This window comes from Eleginops maclovinus, chromosome 6, assembly GCF_036324505.1.
Source record: "Eleginops maclovinus isolate JMC-PN-2008 ecotype Puerto Natales chromosome 6, JC_Emac_rtc_rv5, whole genome shotgun sequence".
In the NCBI taxonomy this organism is placed as follows: Eukaryota; Metazoa; Chordata; class Actinopteri; order Perciformes; family Eleginopidae; genus Eleginops; species Eleginops maclovinus.
In genome coordinates this window covers 10067481-10085849 of record NC_086354.1, presented here as the reverse complement: position 1 = coordinate 10085849, position 18369 = coordinate 10067481, and the positions used below count along the sequence as shown (strand labels likewise).

Here is an 18369-nt window from a genome sequence, read left to right as displayed (position 1 = left end):
GTACTGCGATATAAACCTTTGTGATAATATATGTGGTAAGTGTGTCACTGTAATATTCCTAACAAAATTTAACAAAGTATAAGTGGACCTCTGTCTGACACACAACCATTTAAGGGTCTCCAACATTTCAGTCACTCTGGTTCTGTAGGAGCACTGCAGTGCACATCGTGCTGCCTTATTTTGAGCTACTTGTAGTTTGTCTAGATCTTTTTCTGCAGCACTAAACCAAATAACAAAACAGTAATCAAGCTGTGACAGAACCAAAGCATCTAGATTTTACAATTCTTTTAACAAGTGACACACCCCTTCCCATTTTACATACAACATTATCAATTTGTTTAGACCAAGATAATTTTTGATCCAGAGTTATACCTAACAATTTCGTTTGCTTGACCTGTTCAATTTCAATATGGTTTAAATGTAATAGCAATTTAGGTTCACCTTTTAACTGATGATTTGATCCTATCATTAAAGATTTAGTTTTTCCAGCATTAAGTACTAACTTATTATTTATGACCCACTCTGAGATCTGTTCTAGATCCTTGTTCATACAGTGACTCAGCTCACTTGTAGATGAAGCTGCTCCATATATTGTCGAGTCATCTGCATACATTACAATTTTGGATTCTTGTAGCATTAATGGTAGATAATTTGTAAAATTAGAAAATAAAAGTGGCCCCAAACAACTACCCTGAGGAACTCCACAAGTGACTGACTTAATCTTTGACAAACTTCCATTAAAAAAAACAGTTTGACATCGATTGGTCAAGTAACTTTCTACCCACCTCAGCGCATTCAGATTAAAACCATATTGTTTTAGCTTGTGCAACAACAATGGATGATCAATGACATCAAAGGCAGAACTAAAATCAAGTAGTACTGTACCCACTAACTTCCTATCATCTACTTCCACCTTCCAGTCATCGGTCATTTGTGTTAAAGCAGTACATGTTGAATGGCCCGGCCGGCTGGTAAGCATGTTGATAATCACTGTTAAGATTGTTACCTTCAAAGTATTTTTGTATTTGGTTAAAAATTATTCTCTCCATTATCTTTCCTAATGCTGGTAACAAACTTATTGGGCGGCTATTTGTACCAGAAAATGGTCCAGCTGGATTTTTTGCAAGTGGAATAATCTTTGCTATTTTCCATGCCTGTGGGCAAATACATTTTTCAATACTCAAATTGATGATATAGCAGATAGGCTCTGCAACCAAATTAGCAACATATCTAAGAAATGTACCATCTAAATTATCCACACCTGGCGGTTTATCATTACATTTACCTAGTAGACATTCAACATCTGCAATTGTCACTTTCACTATTTTAAATTTACAATTCTTATGTTCCATAATTAAATCATTTATTAGAAAAGTGGAGTTCCTATTTATAGGTTGCTTCATATTTCTCCTGAGATCATTCACTTTAGCAAGAAAATATTCATTCAAATAATTAGCAATTTGTACTGGTTTAGTCAAGAATTTCCCTTCCACCTCAAGATATGTTGAGGTGGATTTCGGCTTACGGCCCATCATGCCATTTACTAAACTCCACAGCTGTTTCTTATCATCCTTAATATCTTTAATTTTATTTCCGTAATACAATTGTTTTTTCTTTTTATTTAATGCTGTAACATAATTTCTTAACCTTCTATAAATTTGCCCATCTGACTCATAACTTGATGAGAAAGCTACAATTTTGGCATCATCTCTTTGTTTCATTAGATCTCTTAATTCATCATCTAACCAGGGTGCTCTAAAGTTCCTTACTGTTAGTTTTCTAAGTGGTGCATGTTTATCAATCACTTGCATGAATAATAAATTAAATACTGCAAGAGCATCATCTGGATTTAGTTTTTCAAAAATATTTTTCCAACATATCTTTTGAACATCCTTTATAAATGACTCTTCACAAAAACATTTCATTGATCTCCTCACAATTACTTTCGGTCCTGCTTTTGGCACCTTTGTCTTTCTCACGATAATTATTAAATTATGATCAGTACACCCTACTGGAATTGATATTGCCTGTGAACATTAATGGCTAACATTTGTAAATATATGATCAATACAAGTTGCACGTGTTGCTCCACCTTTCTTTATGCATATCCTAGTAGGTTTAGTCACCATTTGTACCAAGTTACTTGTATTAGCTATTGTCTGCAACTTATTTTTTAAGGCACAGTGGGACATATTCCAGTCAACGTTTAAATCACCGATAAAATAAATCTCTCTATCAAGATCACAAACTTTATCTAACATTTGACATACTTTTTCTAAATAATTTAGGTTTGAATTAGGAGGTCTGTAACAAAATCCCACTAACAAAGGTTTCAAATGAGGTAAATGAATTTGCAACCAAAGTACTTCAATATCAGCAGACATCAAATCATATCTGACTTTAGCTGGTATTTCCTTTTGAATGTATACTGCCACCCCACCTCCATATGCATTCCTGTCTTTTCTAAATATACTATATCCCTGAATGTCCACTGCAGCGTCATTAAAGGTGTCATCTAAGTGAGTTTCTGATATTGCTAACAAATGAATACCACGTGATAATATTTCCTCTATCTCAGACACTTTATTTCTTGGGCTACAAATATTGATATGAGCCAATTTAAACCCTTTATTTGGTAACTTATTTGACATTAAGATGGCAATTTAAATGTTTTTTCTTTTTCACTTCTTTTCAAATTGAGAGCTGAACCAAAACATACCAGCAACACAACTTCAACCACACACACCATCACACACACAACCCCACACCTCACTGCCCATAGATTGCTATCTATGTGCATACTCACTCACCTAAACGAGCAGCACGGTAGCTCCCTAACATTTTAGATAATAAACTTTGTGTTAAATACATTCATGGTAATGTCTTGCAACGCAAGATCAAATTTATAAATCAATAAATCAAAATGACATTTTTAGGAGGAATGAACAACAATAGAGACCAGTTAAAATTGGCCTCTATTCAAAATCTATTAAACGTAATCTCATAGTCGCAGTTGATGAAATAAATAACTTAAAATAAGGTAGTAGATAACTCATAGGCCAGTGAATATTGGCCTACAATGAATACATTTGCAATACACCAAAACTGCAACAATTCCCTTTGCATAATATAATTCATTTCATCTCCTAATATGCATAAACATACCATCTAATTATGTCATGTCACAGAGATAACCTTTCCTTGACTGTGAGTTGGTGTCAAACATACACTGAGGATATTATGATAAGTACGATGTACAAGGACTATGTGAAGCCTTGAACAAGTCTGTATGAAAGGGCCTTCTCGACACAGATTCACTTTTGGAAATATAATATACTGAAAGAGTTTTTGGGAAATGGAATGATTCAAGGATTCGAACCTATAAAGTTAGTGTCTAAACGAGAGCACAGGTGCTATGAAAGCACTTTCCAGGAGAATGTGGACATATGATAGGGAGGGAATAGGGGACAAGGTTACAGCCTGAGTATCAAACAGTTGAGGTTGTTGCTAAAGTCCTTTGAGGGTAGAATCCCTGCTGCTACAAATAAAGTGACTGTTGCTACTCTCAAGCATCATTGGGCTGTGTTGGAGACCTGAGAGTACTCAAAATGCTCTCAATGGAGAATTAAAACGTTTTATAGCTACCAATACAGAGGGAGATCAAGTAATAATGGATGTACAAAGTGGGTTTTAGCACAGTGGGGCGAAACACATATTATTTTAACTTGATATCTGCAGTTGGGCTCTTTATCAGGCTATAAACCTAGGGATAATGTCTATATTGGACACTTTCACAGTGTTTTCCTAACCTTACCTAACCTACGTTTTTAGTTTCCCAGCCTTATCCATGCCTTAAACACTAATCCCAACCTTAGCCCTTAGCCAAATCCTATTCAAACAAATCTCTATTCAGTCAAGATGTTTCACTCAACCAGGTCATTGCTGGGATTATTGAATGTTAAATGATGTTGACCTAACAAGACCATAATAAGGCTTGTAGAATAAATAATATACCAATCAAGGTTCAATTACACTAACCATATGTAAAGACTACTTAGCATTTCAATGCTACAAACTATGTAGCATTGCTTGACAATGAGGTTATAAGGGTTGGTACTGTAAGGGCAGTGAACAGCTATTTTGTGAGGGAAGGTAATAGGTTATGAACTGAATATCAAGAACAAAGCTTTAACTGATCCACTTGTATGTGCTATCTAGAGTAGGACACTTTCTCTCCCATTTCTCTCAGTTAGTTTCCCCCTTCCAAAATAACCTTTCTGCTCCCTTACCACATTCTATCTTATTACAGGAACCGCAGGAGGTCGATGAAGCATGAGACCAAATTGAGAAGTTGTACCAACCCAGAATCACACTCCTTAGATTTTCCCACCACTACATTTCCTGGCCTATGCCTATCATCAATCCCTATCCTCACCTGGCTCTCAACCAAATTCATCTCACCCCTCAACCCTTCTCATTCCTCAGTTTCTGAACCTCTTTCACCTTACCTTAAACTCCAATAAACACATTTGCATACATAAAATATATGCATTGCAACAAGAAACATGAGCAGTCAGAAAATCAAGTTTTAAAGGGGTTGCCAAGGGAGCTGAATCAGCAGCAATCACACACTATGGACAACACTGCACAAAAACTGCTATGAAAGCTGTGGATGCTGAGGACTGACTAATGAGAAAACTGGTTGGACGACTTTAAATTAAAATATTCCAGTCTCGACATAATAGGTCAAAAACACAATTCTTGTCATATGGATAGCATTGTTTTGTATAATTTATCCTGATGGTTTTTTCTTTCAACCAAACGTTCATGGTGGCTGTCACATCCATACAGTGTAGGGCAGTTGGTGAAAGCATTTTACAGGTTATCGCTATGGCTATGGCTAAATAATACAATTTGGGTAATATTAAGCATGGAATGGCTCAATAATGAAATCATTTCAGTGGGTAGAAAAACTTTACATCTGTTTAAAATTAATTGTTCAAAGATGTATTATTGTTTTAAAGAAGGAAAATAAATTATCATTCAGGCATCGAGTCAAAAAAGAAAAAGGAAACACTGTAAAGAATCATTCAGGGCACAGAGGGAGTTGGTTTTCTTCATTCCAACACATACAGAAAATAAACATCACTGCAGGTCCCAGTAAACCTTCTGTCAGGATCTGTCAACATGTTCATCAGAGATTCGGGGATGAATGTTATGTAGGGTACACATACTATATTCTGTATTTCTTTGAGTCCACTTGCCTTTGCCTTGAGTTTTTCCCCTATAACCCGATGACCACATGGGGCATTGTAATGAGAGACGGGTTGCTTTCTTTAGTTTGATGTTCAATGGCTGCTTATTCTATATAATGCAGTGGTTTATGTATTATGAATACCACATTTCTCCCCACACTCTCCAGTGCGTTGTTACCAAACTTACTGTCCCTAGACACTTGAGTGTTGTTGATGGACTCATATTCATTACACCACCCACACTAACAACCACATTAACATGCACGCTACAGCTGCACAGCTAAAGAGGATTGATTTGGCAAGCAAAAGGAATGGCAAAAACATTTAAATAATACACTTTAAAGCGTGGCTCCGAGTCAAGGCTAAAATCAGGCAGTCTCTGACAATCATTAAGGGTAGCCACTGTTGGCACCAACGCAGTGACACACATACACCCAGGCAAAAGCCCAAAGGTACACAACACAGACACAGCCATGCAATCAGAGATCAGAGAGTATAAGAACAGTGGAGTCTTGAAGCATCCGGGAATAGAAAATACAAAGCAAGAAAATGTACAGGACTGAGCTTTAGAGTGTCTACCCTATCACCACGAAATGATGTAACCCTTTCCTGCCTTCTAACTGATATGGTTTCTTCTTTGCTTTTGTGAGTTATCAGCAGTTAAGAGCCTCAAATGCAAAGAGGTTCTGTAGTGGTTCATCCTTTTCTGAGAAGAGGTTTACATGTAGGAATTGAAAGAATTACTGGGAAAAGCTAATCATTTCCAACAGTTATATTTGAATGTATCCTCCGACAGAGCTTTCTGTCTTAAATAAGCTTCCCTGTAGATAGTCATTCCATAACTAATGACTCAATAAGCACATAAATACAATTTTAATATAGTGCTAAAGCCAGAAACAACTTGCAATATCTAATTGTTATTGATTGGACTGCCAGTAAAACAGTCCTCAAATCTGGTTAAATGAAACCGATCAGGATAATTGGTTGGAATTAGAAGATGAGTTTACCCTTGGACATTACTTTGGTTCTCCAATCCTATTACAAAATCAACGTACATTACACTATTAGTAATTAGAATGAGAGCTTAGGCATCCAGTGTAGGGGAAAATCACAAAACTTATATATAAGACAATATATGGGATTCATAGAGTGGCAGTCAGTTTCATGTAATGTATCCATAACTAACACTTGAAAGATGAGTAGATGTCTTAAATACTTTTCCTGAAAAAATCCAAACATCATTTATGAAACGTTGATTAATTTCTCTTAACTAGCCTTTTTATTTGAGTAAATACTTGTAATTTGTATGTTTGTTTTTTTTTTCCTTTTCCTCCCAATGATAAGCCATGTATAACAACGCATCAATCAAACCTTTTTAAAATAATGATAGGCATGAGTTTAAAAGTCACTTAGCTATTTTTTTTATCAACAGACACAAAGCCACAATAGCATTTGCTGGGAGGGGGATTTCTGGTCACCTGACCAATGTAGGTATGTTATTTGTATACTTGTATCTTTAGTTTGGTCTCCACCAACAAACATCTGTTCTTTTAGCTAAATGTTCAACATTTAATTGCTCACATTGGGTCTTGTGCAATAATGAGACACATGCATTTTTAGTGGTATGTACAATCATTTGTGGCATTTTCTGGTATGTCTTTCAGGTACATAGTGTACAAAAATAACAGGTATGCACACCTTGAAGAGATCAGTTATAAATATTTACGCAGTCCCATATCGAGAATCAATTTACTGTTACATCTACAGTGTTATCACCTAGGCTACAATATTATCCCATCTAATATCTCTGTGGTTATGACACACCTTTCTCTCTCATATTACTCTTGAAATGATTATAGTTAAATGTTTTATGGCATCAAACTAGGTAAAACACATCGTCAACAGCTTTAGTATTAACCTTTGTAATTATTTAGTGTCATCTGGCTTTTGAGATGTATTTTATCATTGCAGTTAAGGGGTCGGTAAAGATGCTAATGGAATATGACCTTTTTACGGATAACTAGTATTCATCAGGCTGAAACTAGTCTTTAACGGCACATTTGTGCATAAAAAAGAAAAAAAGGAATTACAATGGACATTTACAAAATGGAGAAGATAACAGCTGTTAATCATAAATTGGAACAACTTGCTTCACATTGGGAAAAATGGATTAACAACATAACGCCCCATAGACCTGATTTTATTTTTTCAAACCACTGATTAGGCCTATGTTAGGAAGACAAGATCACTCCCTACCTGTTCATAGTTTGTTATCCTTTTTGTTTAGTTTTTTCTTTTTAAATGTGTGTATCTTTTATACAAAACTGTTCTGACATTTGTGGCAAACATGGATATATGGGATACTGTATCTGAACTGTATTGAATTGTTCGTTTGATGCTGAATGTCAATAAAAAATAAATTACAAAAAGAAAAAAGGTTAATCGAACTTAGAACACTTGTACAATCAGAGTTTTAAGATAGAAATAGAAACATGTCTTTGAATTGGTCCATTTTATGTCTGTAATTTAGTGGGCATGTAACATACAGTACATTGCAGTTGGTTTATTAGAGCTTTCTGTCTGAAAGCTACTGCCTGCTGCTAGAAACAAGTTTGATAAGATAACAATATCAAATAAGACATACAGTATGAGTGTATGACATTAGTCCAAATTCATCTCGTAATAGAGCTGCTGCTCTCAAACCAACCTGTTTTTCGCACTTTGTTGGATGCCACATAATTTAGATCCCCTGCTGATAATACTCATCTCTTATTAGAAGAGCAGGACATAGCATATTCCTTTCAACAACACTATTGCCTTTGGCTTTACAATAGCTAAAGTGCTCACTGTGAAGCAGTGGATCAATACAATGTGTGATACCTCAAATTTGGGATTAGGTACAGTCGCAAGGACACACACAAATGACAAGAAAGTCTGCCCTCCCTTTGACTTCCTTTTAGAAAAGATTACAGATCAGTGCTACTGATAATTATCCTAAAAGGAAAGGGAATAGATGGCTGGCCAGGGAGTGTATTAGTATTTTGACATTCTCTCCTTTTCTTTATGTTCTTTAAATATTTTTTTTATACTAGACAGTGTGCCCAAAAGCTTGCCCTGTTAGAGATTGTGCCAAAAAGATTTGCAAAATAGTTGCAATCATCAATTCAATTGAATTATTAACACCTGCAGTAATACAGTCTATAGGAGATTGCTTCAAAAGTATGATGAGTTTTCTCCATGGTCTAAAAGAACAATGGGACCAAGGTAGTTAGCCACCCCACGATGAAAATGCTGACTCCCTTAAAAATCCAACGGAAATTACCCTGTGAGTCAATTGTGATTTGCAAGTTCCCGTTGAATATTAGGGTGTACAAAAAACTATGGTAATATCAGAGCTTATTTAAAATATCATGTTATGGCATGGATTAAGACATCTAAAAATAATCTGCATTGAATAATTTTTTTATATATATAACTGTTTATTATGCAATAATCCAGTATCAATTAATATGCAACACAGCAGAGACTCAAGGCAAGCCCTTTCCTACCCTCAGTAGCCTCTCTACACACAACATTCTAGACAGTATAGTAAACAAACAATGAAGTGAAAATACTGTAGCCTTAATATTAAAATTCTTCCTGAAAAGTAACCCAATCTTTTGTTCGGCTGCGTTTTTGCCACAACTATGGTATGCAATGTGTCAACATCAAGGACAGTTAGAGGGAGCTAGTCTGTATACTGTATGGTAAAAGAGGTAGATTTGTGTGAATAAAACTCAAGATTATAAAGATACCATTTCAACTTAAAACCACATTTTAAACGGCAATTGTTTGTCTTTTTGTTGATAAAGGTTAGTATTTGCTAGAAGTGGCAGTAAGGCTCTCCCTTCTAATAAACAAGGTGCATACTCAGCATTACAGCGAAGCGAAAAACATGCACCTTACATTTATTTTAAGGCACAGTAGTGTAATCGCTGTGAAGAATGGGGATCTCTTGTCCATATTAAATATGGTAATGTGGCAAATAAGCAAATTTTTTCCCATTTATATAGAGTGTTATGCTGATGCCGATATTCACTGGAGTGTTCACTGACCACCTCCTGCTCCGTCGCGGCATATGTGTAAACCATCAGCAGCTGTGTGCATGGCTCACAAGCCGTCCTCAAAGGGAATTTTAATCATATCATCAGTGGAACCACATGTTCAATAGCGTTACCTTTTTTATGCTATACTCAAAAATAATCTGAGTTTTATCTTTGACTATTAACAACTAAAATCAACATTTGGATGCAGATAGGAGCCTGAGAAACCTGTGAGGTGATTGGGTCTTTCCAAATATCAATATTAACTAGGAAGCAGGCCTGCTAATATTGTAGCATGCATCAGATGCTTTTAGTTCATACATTTTATTTCCCGGATCACCAACATTAGACATTTTGAACATCCCATGTTTATGGCTGCTACTTACTGTAAAATACTGTGTACGTCAATACACACTTAAATTATAGTTTATCCTAATGTTTGACTTACCACCAGCTTTCCCCTCCAAATATCTAATTAAGATGTATCCCATTGAGTGGTGATCATTTACTTAATAATACTTACAAATACCATAATTATTGTATTAACACACGAGCCCTGCCAAACAGATACTCGAGTAGCTTTATCAGTCACAATCATACAAGCACAGTGCGCTATACAACAAACCTTAGTAACAACAACTGATTGTCTGACAGCCATGTATTACAAAAAGATCAAACTTTCAAGGTTCACATAGATTTAAGATGGACCATTCTGAATGTAATCAGTTGTCAACAAGTGCTGACACTGAAACCTTTTCTTGTTTGCCACAAAGTGTATACAAAACTATACAGTAGGTAGGACTATATCACTGGGCAAATTGCTGCAAAACTCACTGCACACCAAGTGTTCCAAAATTAATAAGGGTATAAAGGCTAAGAACATTACCCAGAATTATTTTAACCGGTGTGATTGAATGTCAAAGAGAGGTTTCTTATTCCACCAATGACCATCATCAGATTGCTTAGGTTATGTGTTTTGATTACCACTTCAGCTTTCCTTTTTCTGGTGTAGTTGTCAGAGGGGTCAGGTTGGGGTCAGTGTTGCCAGATATGGGCCATCTACAGCATGGTAAGATAACCCATTCCCCATGAAACCGAGATTCAGTCAGGCAGAACAGACATATAAACTACTGCAGCGTAAAGTAAAGGGTCATCCCGGCCAACTACTACACACAGGAGGTGAGAGTCTTGGCAGGGTGGTGGATGGAGGTGGTGACAGAGTGTGTGTTCAAGTGTGTGCGTGTGCGTGAAATCCCTCGGTGGACCTTTTTCTTTTTGTCAATGTGCTGTGATTGTGTGTGTCTGTGTGTGTGTGTGTGTGTGTGTGTGTGTGTGTGTGTGTGTGTGTGTGTGTGTGTGTGTGTGTGTGTGTGTGTGTGTGTGTGTGTGTGTGTGTGTGTGTGTGCATGCGTCTGCACAAATGTAGGCTGAGCATACATGAGAGGTTGTATGTGTGTGTGATATAGAGCCTTACCCTTTAGGTGGATCTTATTTTCCGGGCTGTGCACCAACACCGAGCTAACTGAATCCAAGCTGTCGTAGTTACTGCAGCCGAGAGGGCCCGTCCTTGTTTCAGTTACCTAGGAAACAGAGGAAATATATATTTTAATATATATGTTGTTGTTTAGCACTGGTGTTTTTTCCCATTTCTGGCAGTAAAGTACACAGCTTGTGGCAGGCAGGGTGTGTGAAGGCAGGCAGAGGACTGGATGTGGCAGAGCCCCCGACAGCAGGGAAAAGTATCGCCAAATTTTGCTTCCCTCCCATACCTGCAGCCAGAGCTGCCTGCAATGTGGTGGCTGTCTCGTGGAGAACCGTGGAAAGGAGTAAGAAAGCAAGCACAGGTGTTTGAAAAGGAACATGTTAACTTTAAAGAGATACAAAGGGAAGGTTGCATTAGGTCTGAGGCCTTGTTCTGGTTTAATAAAGAATTGGTGCAAGTGTGTGTTTGAACGCAACCAGATTAGTATTCAAAAGGTAAGATTTTAAAGATGTTGGAGCAGGTCTTATGATTTTGGATTCTGGGTGGCCACACCACAGGCAGGGGCAGTAGGCTGAGGGCAGCAGACGCCAACAAGATCAGCAGGATCATCAGGAATGCTGGCTCCGTCCTGGGGGTCCAACTGGACTCTTTGTTGGTGGTGTCTGAGAGAAGGATGCTGAGTAAACTGCATAGTAACCTGCACAACAACGCTCACCCTCTCCACCAGGTGCTAACCTCATACAGAAGCACCTTCAGCAACAGAATCATTCCCCCCTGGTGTAAGACAGAACGCCAAAGGAAGTCCTTCCTTCCTGTGGCCATCAGACTGTTTAACTTATCTACCTCAGGTCAGAGGAACAGTGGAGACACTGCGTCCTGAGGCCAAAATGTCACTTCATCCTATTCCATGTATCACTTTATTTAGTTTATACTTGTTTTATTTTTATATATGCTGCTAAATTGCACAGTGTGTATTGTTGTATATTGTATATACCTATGTATTAACTGTAATTGTATTGCTTTTACTTAGTATTTACTTAGTTTATTTTATGTTAGTTTGATTTTACCTCTCACTTTGTATTACTTTCCCACTTTGTCCTGCAACTATTACACAGCAATTTCCCTCGGGATAAATAAAGCTTCTTGAATGTTGAATCTTGAACTTTATTCCGCTGTTTTAAAACATGACTTAAATTACGTTTAGGACAACAGCAAGATGAGCAACGAACAGAGAGGTGGATGAAAATGTTATATCATTTTAAAAATGACTCCTGCTGCTTGATATCCTTGAAAAGAAAACCTGAAAAAAATATGTACGGTATATGTATGTGTTTTTATAACCAATTCTCATCTGCCCTTACATTAGCATTCTATCTTTCTGTAGACAGATACAGATATGTTTCTAAATTGGGTATTTTCATTTCACAAATGAATTAAACCAACTTACTGACCAGAAGAGATGTAATCCACATATCTGCTGTCACATCAATTAAATATTAATTACAGATGAAACATTTCACCGCAAACCTCATTAGTATAACAACAAAAAAACATCCTTTTTGAAATGTTGTGAAAAGCTATAGGGCTGCAAAAAAAAAAAATCAGACACAATAATGAGAGAGAGCAGCGGATGAGATATAAAAGCCAAGTATATGAAGAGTCAAAGGGTAGGAATGTGGGCGCAAATGATATATTCAAAGAGCACGCTTGAGAAAAAACAGAACATGAGGATTAAAGACTAAAGACAGGAAGAGGAAAGAAAGAGAAATAACTTAAAGTATGAATGAGCAAGGGTACAAAAAATAGTTTATATCCAGAGTGAGTGCTTTAAGGTAGTACAATTAGCTTTATAAGACGGATATAGCCTCTGGCAAAGCCATTTCCCAGCTAAATCACGCTATTTGGCAAATGAAGCAATCTGTGCGCACTTGCCATCCTTAATGTTTTTCCTCAATTCTACACACTGTTTCTTGCATTGAGACTGCATCTATTATCAAAGGACATGGAAGTTAGCCTTCAAGGCGCTACAAAAAGATACATATCTCAAACATCTTTCAAATATCTCAAAGAAAGAGAGAAGTCAATGAGATGTGGTTAAAGATTAGAGGAACATAAAGGCGAGAAGCAAAGAGGGATTAGTGGAGGGGAGAGATGCTGTGTTGGGGCGTTGTTTAAGATGAATGAAGATAATCTTTGCTTTGATAATTAAAAAAAGACACCACTGTTGCATCTCAAATTTGTTGTTTTATTGACAAAAAATATTAGTTAGTAAATATTAGTATTAAAATAAAAGTTAGCCTCTTAAATTCTGATCAGACTGAACTAAGGGGGAATTTCTGAGGCAGCCTGTTCCTAATAAAGTCGATGCTAACAGGTGCATACTTGTATAAAGTATCACTTTAATGCAAGAACTCCATGAGTCCTTTTCTTTTTTTCTCATGTTAAATGTTTATTTTCCTTTAGCATGGTTTATTCCCTTGGTCTACACTTTACTTGCTTTTCTTTGCAGAAAATATGAAAGCAGAACGCTATCTTTAAACTGTGTTACACCAAATACATGCTGGGCTTGTTTGTAACTCATGTGAGGAACTTCAATGATAACCCACCTGAGAGCTGCCACCCCCGTCTGTGCATTTGTTGAAAACTCCCAAGAGCTCTTCACTGAGTGGATAATTCAACCTTGCCCATTTTTGTTTTTAATGTTTATTCAAACATGGCAGGATCTGTGTGTTTTTCTCATGACCCCAAACACTTTGTTTTACATTCCCTAACTGTTCCTGTATCAACAGCCACATGATAATATAAACAATTGTCAAACAAGACATCATTCTATTTACTTTGTTATGCTTATGTAACCTCTTCATTGATGTGCATTGTATCAAAAGATGGCACTGATGGTCTTTTCCTCCCTTCACGTTTTAACTAGAATACGGATATAGATATAGAATAAGACAAGCCCCGGTTCCAGGAGTGCTACTTAGGATGATCCCTGTGACAAAGACAAACAGCTGATAAAGAAAAAAACATATGGAATTATGCGTTATCTTTTAGCAAATGTGATGACCAAGGACCAATTTATGACCTGGTTCCATTGCATCCCAAAAACAAACTGCTAGATTTACTACTAAGAAGTTATTTATTTTGTTATATGACAACATCAATTAAATGTAAACACCATAAAGTATTATTGCATATTTAAGTGACAGCTAAAGTTGTGGAGATGTATTTCTAAAATTACTTTTCAGGAGTAAAAAGCTTTACTTTTCCTTTTTATATGGCTATATACTATAGTGGTCAATAAAAAATGTTAATTTGCACAAAATATTTTTTACTACAACATGATGAGGTTTTATAGAGGAGCTGGCTACAGTTCCCTGCGGATTCAGGATCTTGAAAATGGCAGGGCTGTGGTAAAATGAAACACGGCCTTCCTTTGCATCATACACAGCCAGTTCCTCCCATTACAAACAGAACATTTCACACAGGTGTTACAGAGGATTTAGTTTTCTCTCAAAGAACGGAAGTCTGCACTAAATGTGTGATTGAGGTTCCTCCACTTTATTGCCAGAGATAAAGATAATGTATTTCACTCCCCCCTCCCACACACTGCTGCAGCGACAGAGCCCAGAGGCGTACATGGACACAGGTCAAGTACTTCCCACTCAGTGTCACTTCCTCTTGGGGTGATGAGTTGATCTGGCAGAACACGGCCCGGCAGGTGGCTTGCATACCGGAGATACTCATTTAGCAGACACATGTAAAGGATGCTCCTCTCCGGGTGGGATTGGTTTTGTTTGTGTTGAGTGTGCACTTGTGAGTTTGTGCTTGTGAGTTTGTGCTTGTGCGCGTGTGTGTGTGTGTGTGTGTGTGTGTGTGTGTGTGTGTGTGTGTGTGTGTGTGTGTGTGTGTGTGTGTGTGTGTGTGTGTGTGTGTGTGTGTGTGTGTGTGTGTGTGTGTGTGTGTGTGTGTGTGTGTGTGTGTGTGTATATGGGCAGGCAGGAGAAAACACTGGATGTTTGCAAAAGCTGAACAACACCTACACTATTTACCTGCCTGTCTTTCTTCCAGAAGGAAAGCTGCATTATTTACGTCATGATTTACAGGTAATCTGGTTCATACTCTATGTGCAGTTTTTAATCCATTTAATATTATTTTCGAACAGATGTTCCATGAAAGTTTCTGATAAGAATGAATACATTTAAATTCAAATAATGCATACATTGCATATTTCTATATGCACATGGTTGGTCTGAGGTTATTAAGAATTTGAATTGTTTCAAGGAAATTAGTTTTGTTGCATTTCATGATTAATATGCAAATGTATTCAGGTACATATTCCACATCCTAATTATATTATTTTGTCATGAGAGAGAACTGTGGTGTGAAAAAACAAGGTTTAACGGTGGATTCATTTTGATAAATTACACCACGTTGCTTTGACAACAACTCAAACATAGCAGTCTCTTTTCAAACCATAGTGGGAACTGTGTGTGTTTTTGTAGAAGCCTTTCAATTGTGAAGGACGCTGTATAAAAAGAGAATATTTGTTCTTTAAAGGGAAATGTGTATTCAAATAAACCAAGTTAATAAAGCCTGTGGGCATGAACTGTTGCATGAATATCACTAAAATCTTCCTCTGTACAGGTAACCCTGTGTAAAGGTGTAAAATTACTCCAGCTAGGTTTTAATAATCATATAAATCACAGCTACTCACAAAAGTGAGAAAAGGAAATTATTTTCAAAAGGACTAAAAGACCTGAGTTTCTTGCGGACATTATATGCTGGAATTATGTATATAGATTAAGTAAAGGAAGGATCAGAATTACCAGAGTGTGAAGTTCCCAACCTCACTTAACTCTAAAGACACGCCCTGATTGGCCAAGATAGTTACTGCCCCAAGCTGCATCCAATTATTAATAATGAGCCTATCCCAAAACCCTGCGCAACAGGTGATCTAAATGACTGTCGAATCAACTGTGACTAAAGGGATTTAGGTAAAATTACATCAAGTACCAACAAATTAGAAATGTTAACCTTTTAAACTGAAAACCACATGTATCTTTCTTTCTTTTTCTTAATTGCACATTTCTGGGAGAATGTGCATCTATTAAAACAGTTTGACATACAGAGCAGTAAAAGTAGGAATTTGCCCTGGGGTAGTGACGCAGTATTTAATGGTAGTTACTCATTTCTAACAATACTAGATTCATTACATCATATGCTCCTGAGGATCGCCCTATTTACTACTGACTTAAATATGACTTATCATACCAAATGTTTTTGAATGCTTCTTTCATGTCAATAATATCAGACATTATGTGATATTATACATAATTGTATATTTAAGGAGGCTCCACTCAGACCAAACTGCAGCATCTGACACACTGTCAAACTGACTGAAGGCAGGGCTGTTTAATAGGCTGGAGAAACAGGATTTGTAAAAAATGCATTTCACAAATACATACTGGATGGATTGAAACCAGACTAACTGACACGGGAAAACAGATCTTAGTGGTGCCATTTACTTATTTACAACTGTTGACTTATTTGCAAAAGATAAGGGATTGTTTTAGTGCAGCAGCTACTCATTAGCTTCCCCCCACAGACACAAATGTATCAAATTGAGCAAAGATTTCAGCTCCTTATTAAATCAGGCTTAGCAGACAATGTGTTTCTCTGCTGAAGTTTTAATGAGATTCAGCATTAATACTCTAAATTCTTGAATGCTATTGTTGCTTGCATATAAAGTGTTGGTTTGTTGCGAATAAATAAAAACTGTATTGCTCCAAGTATGCAAAGGTCTATTCTTCTTCCACTATGTTCTTCACTGTAGCCAAGTATGTTATGCTATTTCCCACAGATTCCCTTTCACTAATATGTACCTAATATCTTCTTCATTAAACACATTTTTTCCCATCATTATATTTCAATAACATGTTGTAATTTGCCAAGAGTTTAGGTAACTTTTTTTGCTTTAGTGTCTTTTTTTAAACTGACTGTTGGAAACATAAATGGTCAATCTCACCTCTGCATAGTGGCAACTTGTCACCTACAGCGTCATCAAGAACAGCACTTGTAAAGGTACACACAAAGTAGCCACCTAGCTATAACTCATTTCAATCTTATTTGCTATTGAAGTTGAAGCATGAAAGCAGAGTACACCCACCCACACACCTGCTGTCATTGCGTAACAGCCAGAAAATCTGTTCCAATATGACAAATGTATCTCACAATAATGCTTTGCTTCCGTCAGGAGGAAATAAACCGATTTAAACAAGGCAAAACCAGGCACAGGAGATAATAGGATTTATTTGTCAGTGTTCTTTGAGTGGATGCTCCTAATGCAATTAATGACTGAAAAACCTGGTGATGGATTTCGGGTAAATTATAACTTATTGAGGGGAGAGTAAAGTGAATTGACTGAGTTATACATGCCAATACATGCTCAAAACGTGTTAAACCACTTATAATTCTAGTGTCAAAAGTCCAACAGCTTTTAACAGAACTAACGATAAGTACCAGGTGTTATAACCCTCATGCATACAAGTGCACCAGTACTTACAGGAGAGAACACAGCAGCCTGTAACCCATTCCAGGTGGCGTACAGTAGAGTACAGTATGCATAAACACACTTTCCCACTGGGACTCTCAAGAAACTTGACATTTGCCTCGCTTTAGTGCCTCTGTGGGTTGCAGTGCATACACTGTGCGTTTATTCCAGGCTGCCAGTTTTTTTTTTTTTTTTATGTCCTCGCATGCTTTCCTCGTCCCTCCCCTAGCTTTTGAGCAATGATGCACCTTGAAGATAATCTTTAAAAAAGACTGTTTGTGTGCATATATTGAGACCAAGCACAGCTATTTGTTAGAGGCACAGCGTGGAGTAATACATCCAAAAGGGACAGTTTTACAGGAGCGTTAATGTTTTCGTGTCTACCTTGATGAGTGGTTGTTTGTGGACCTGGAGAACTGCAAACTGAGTCTACATAAAGGAAATAAACAGGGTATTTGCACAGGTGCTATACAGTGACATATATACATTTTTGGCTCTGCTTGAAAATGTATCTGTGTGTGTGCTGTGTGTATGTTTAGTCTCTCACTGTGCGCATGTGTACAGTACCTTTATAGCAGAGGTGGCAATCTGGAGGTGATGCAGTCGCCTTAGGGTACTCTCTCGATCTGTGAAGTAAGAAGCAGCCAGCTGATGGAGCAGCTCCAGAGACACCACTGAGCTGTTGCTGTTACCCTCAGACTTTTTATTCAGCTTTTGCTTGTCCAGGAAAATGGTCAACGACTCCTCTCCTGTGGATAAATAAACATTTGTTAAATTGAGTAACTTATTAAGTCCCCTCAACTCTGTTTTCTATCATTATCTTATGGAAAAAACTACTAATTTCTTTTGTAATCTAACCCAAGAAAGTATTGAATTCTCTTTTTATTCTGCTTACCTAGGGGAAATTGCTGAAGGGTCACTTCAATTATAGTGGTTCACTGTGCCAGTGCGGCAGGCTGATATTATCCTTACCAGAAAATAAGTGACATTCTGCTTAAC

At 37.1% G+C, this 18369-nt stretch overlaps 1 protein-coding gene across 1 annotated transcript in view; it reads right to left on the bottom strand.

Moving 5' to 3' along the window:
* The window catches only part of brinp2 (bone morphogenetic protein/retinoic acid inducible neural-specific 2), a 176389-nt gene that overhangs the window by 40207 nt on the left and 117813 nt on the right, over nt 1-18369 (bottom strand). Inside the window, exons 5-6 of the mRNA XM_063885029.1 lie at nt 17938-18119; nt 10812-10917 (exon numbers count right to left, since the gene is read on the bottom strand). Of these exons, the coding sequence (XP_063741099.1) occupies nt 10812-10917; nt 17938-18119 (288 nt within the window). The remainder of the gene's footprint in view (nt 1-10811; nt 10918-17937; nt 18120-18369) is intronic.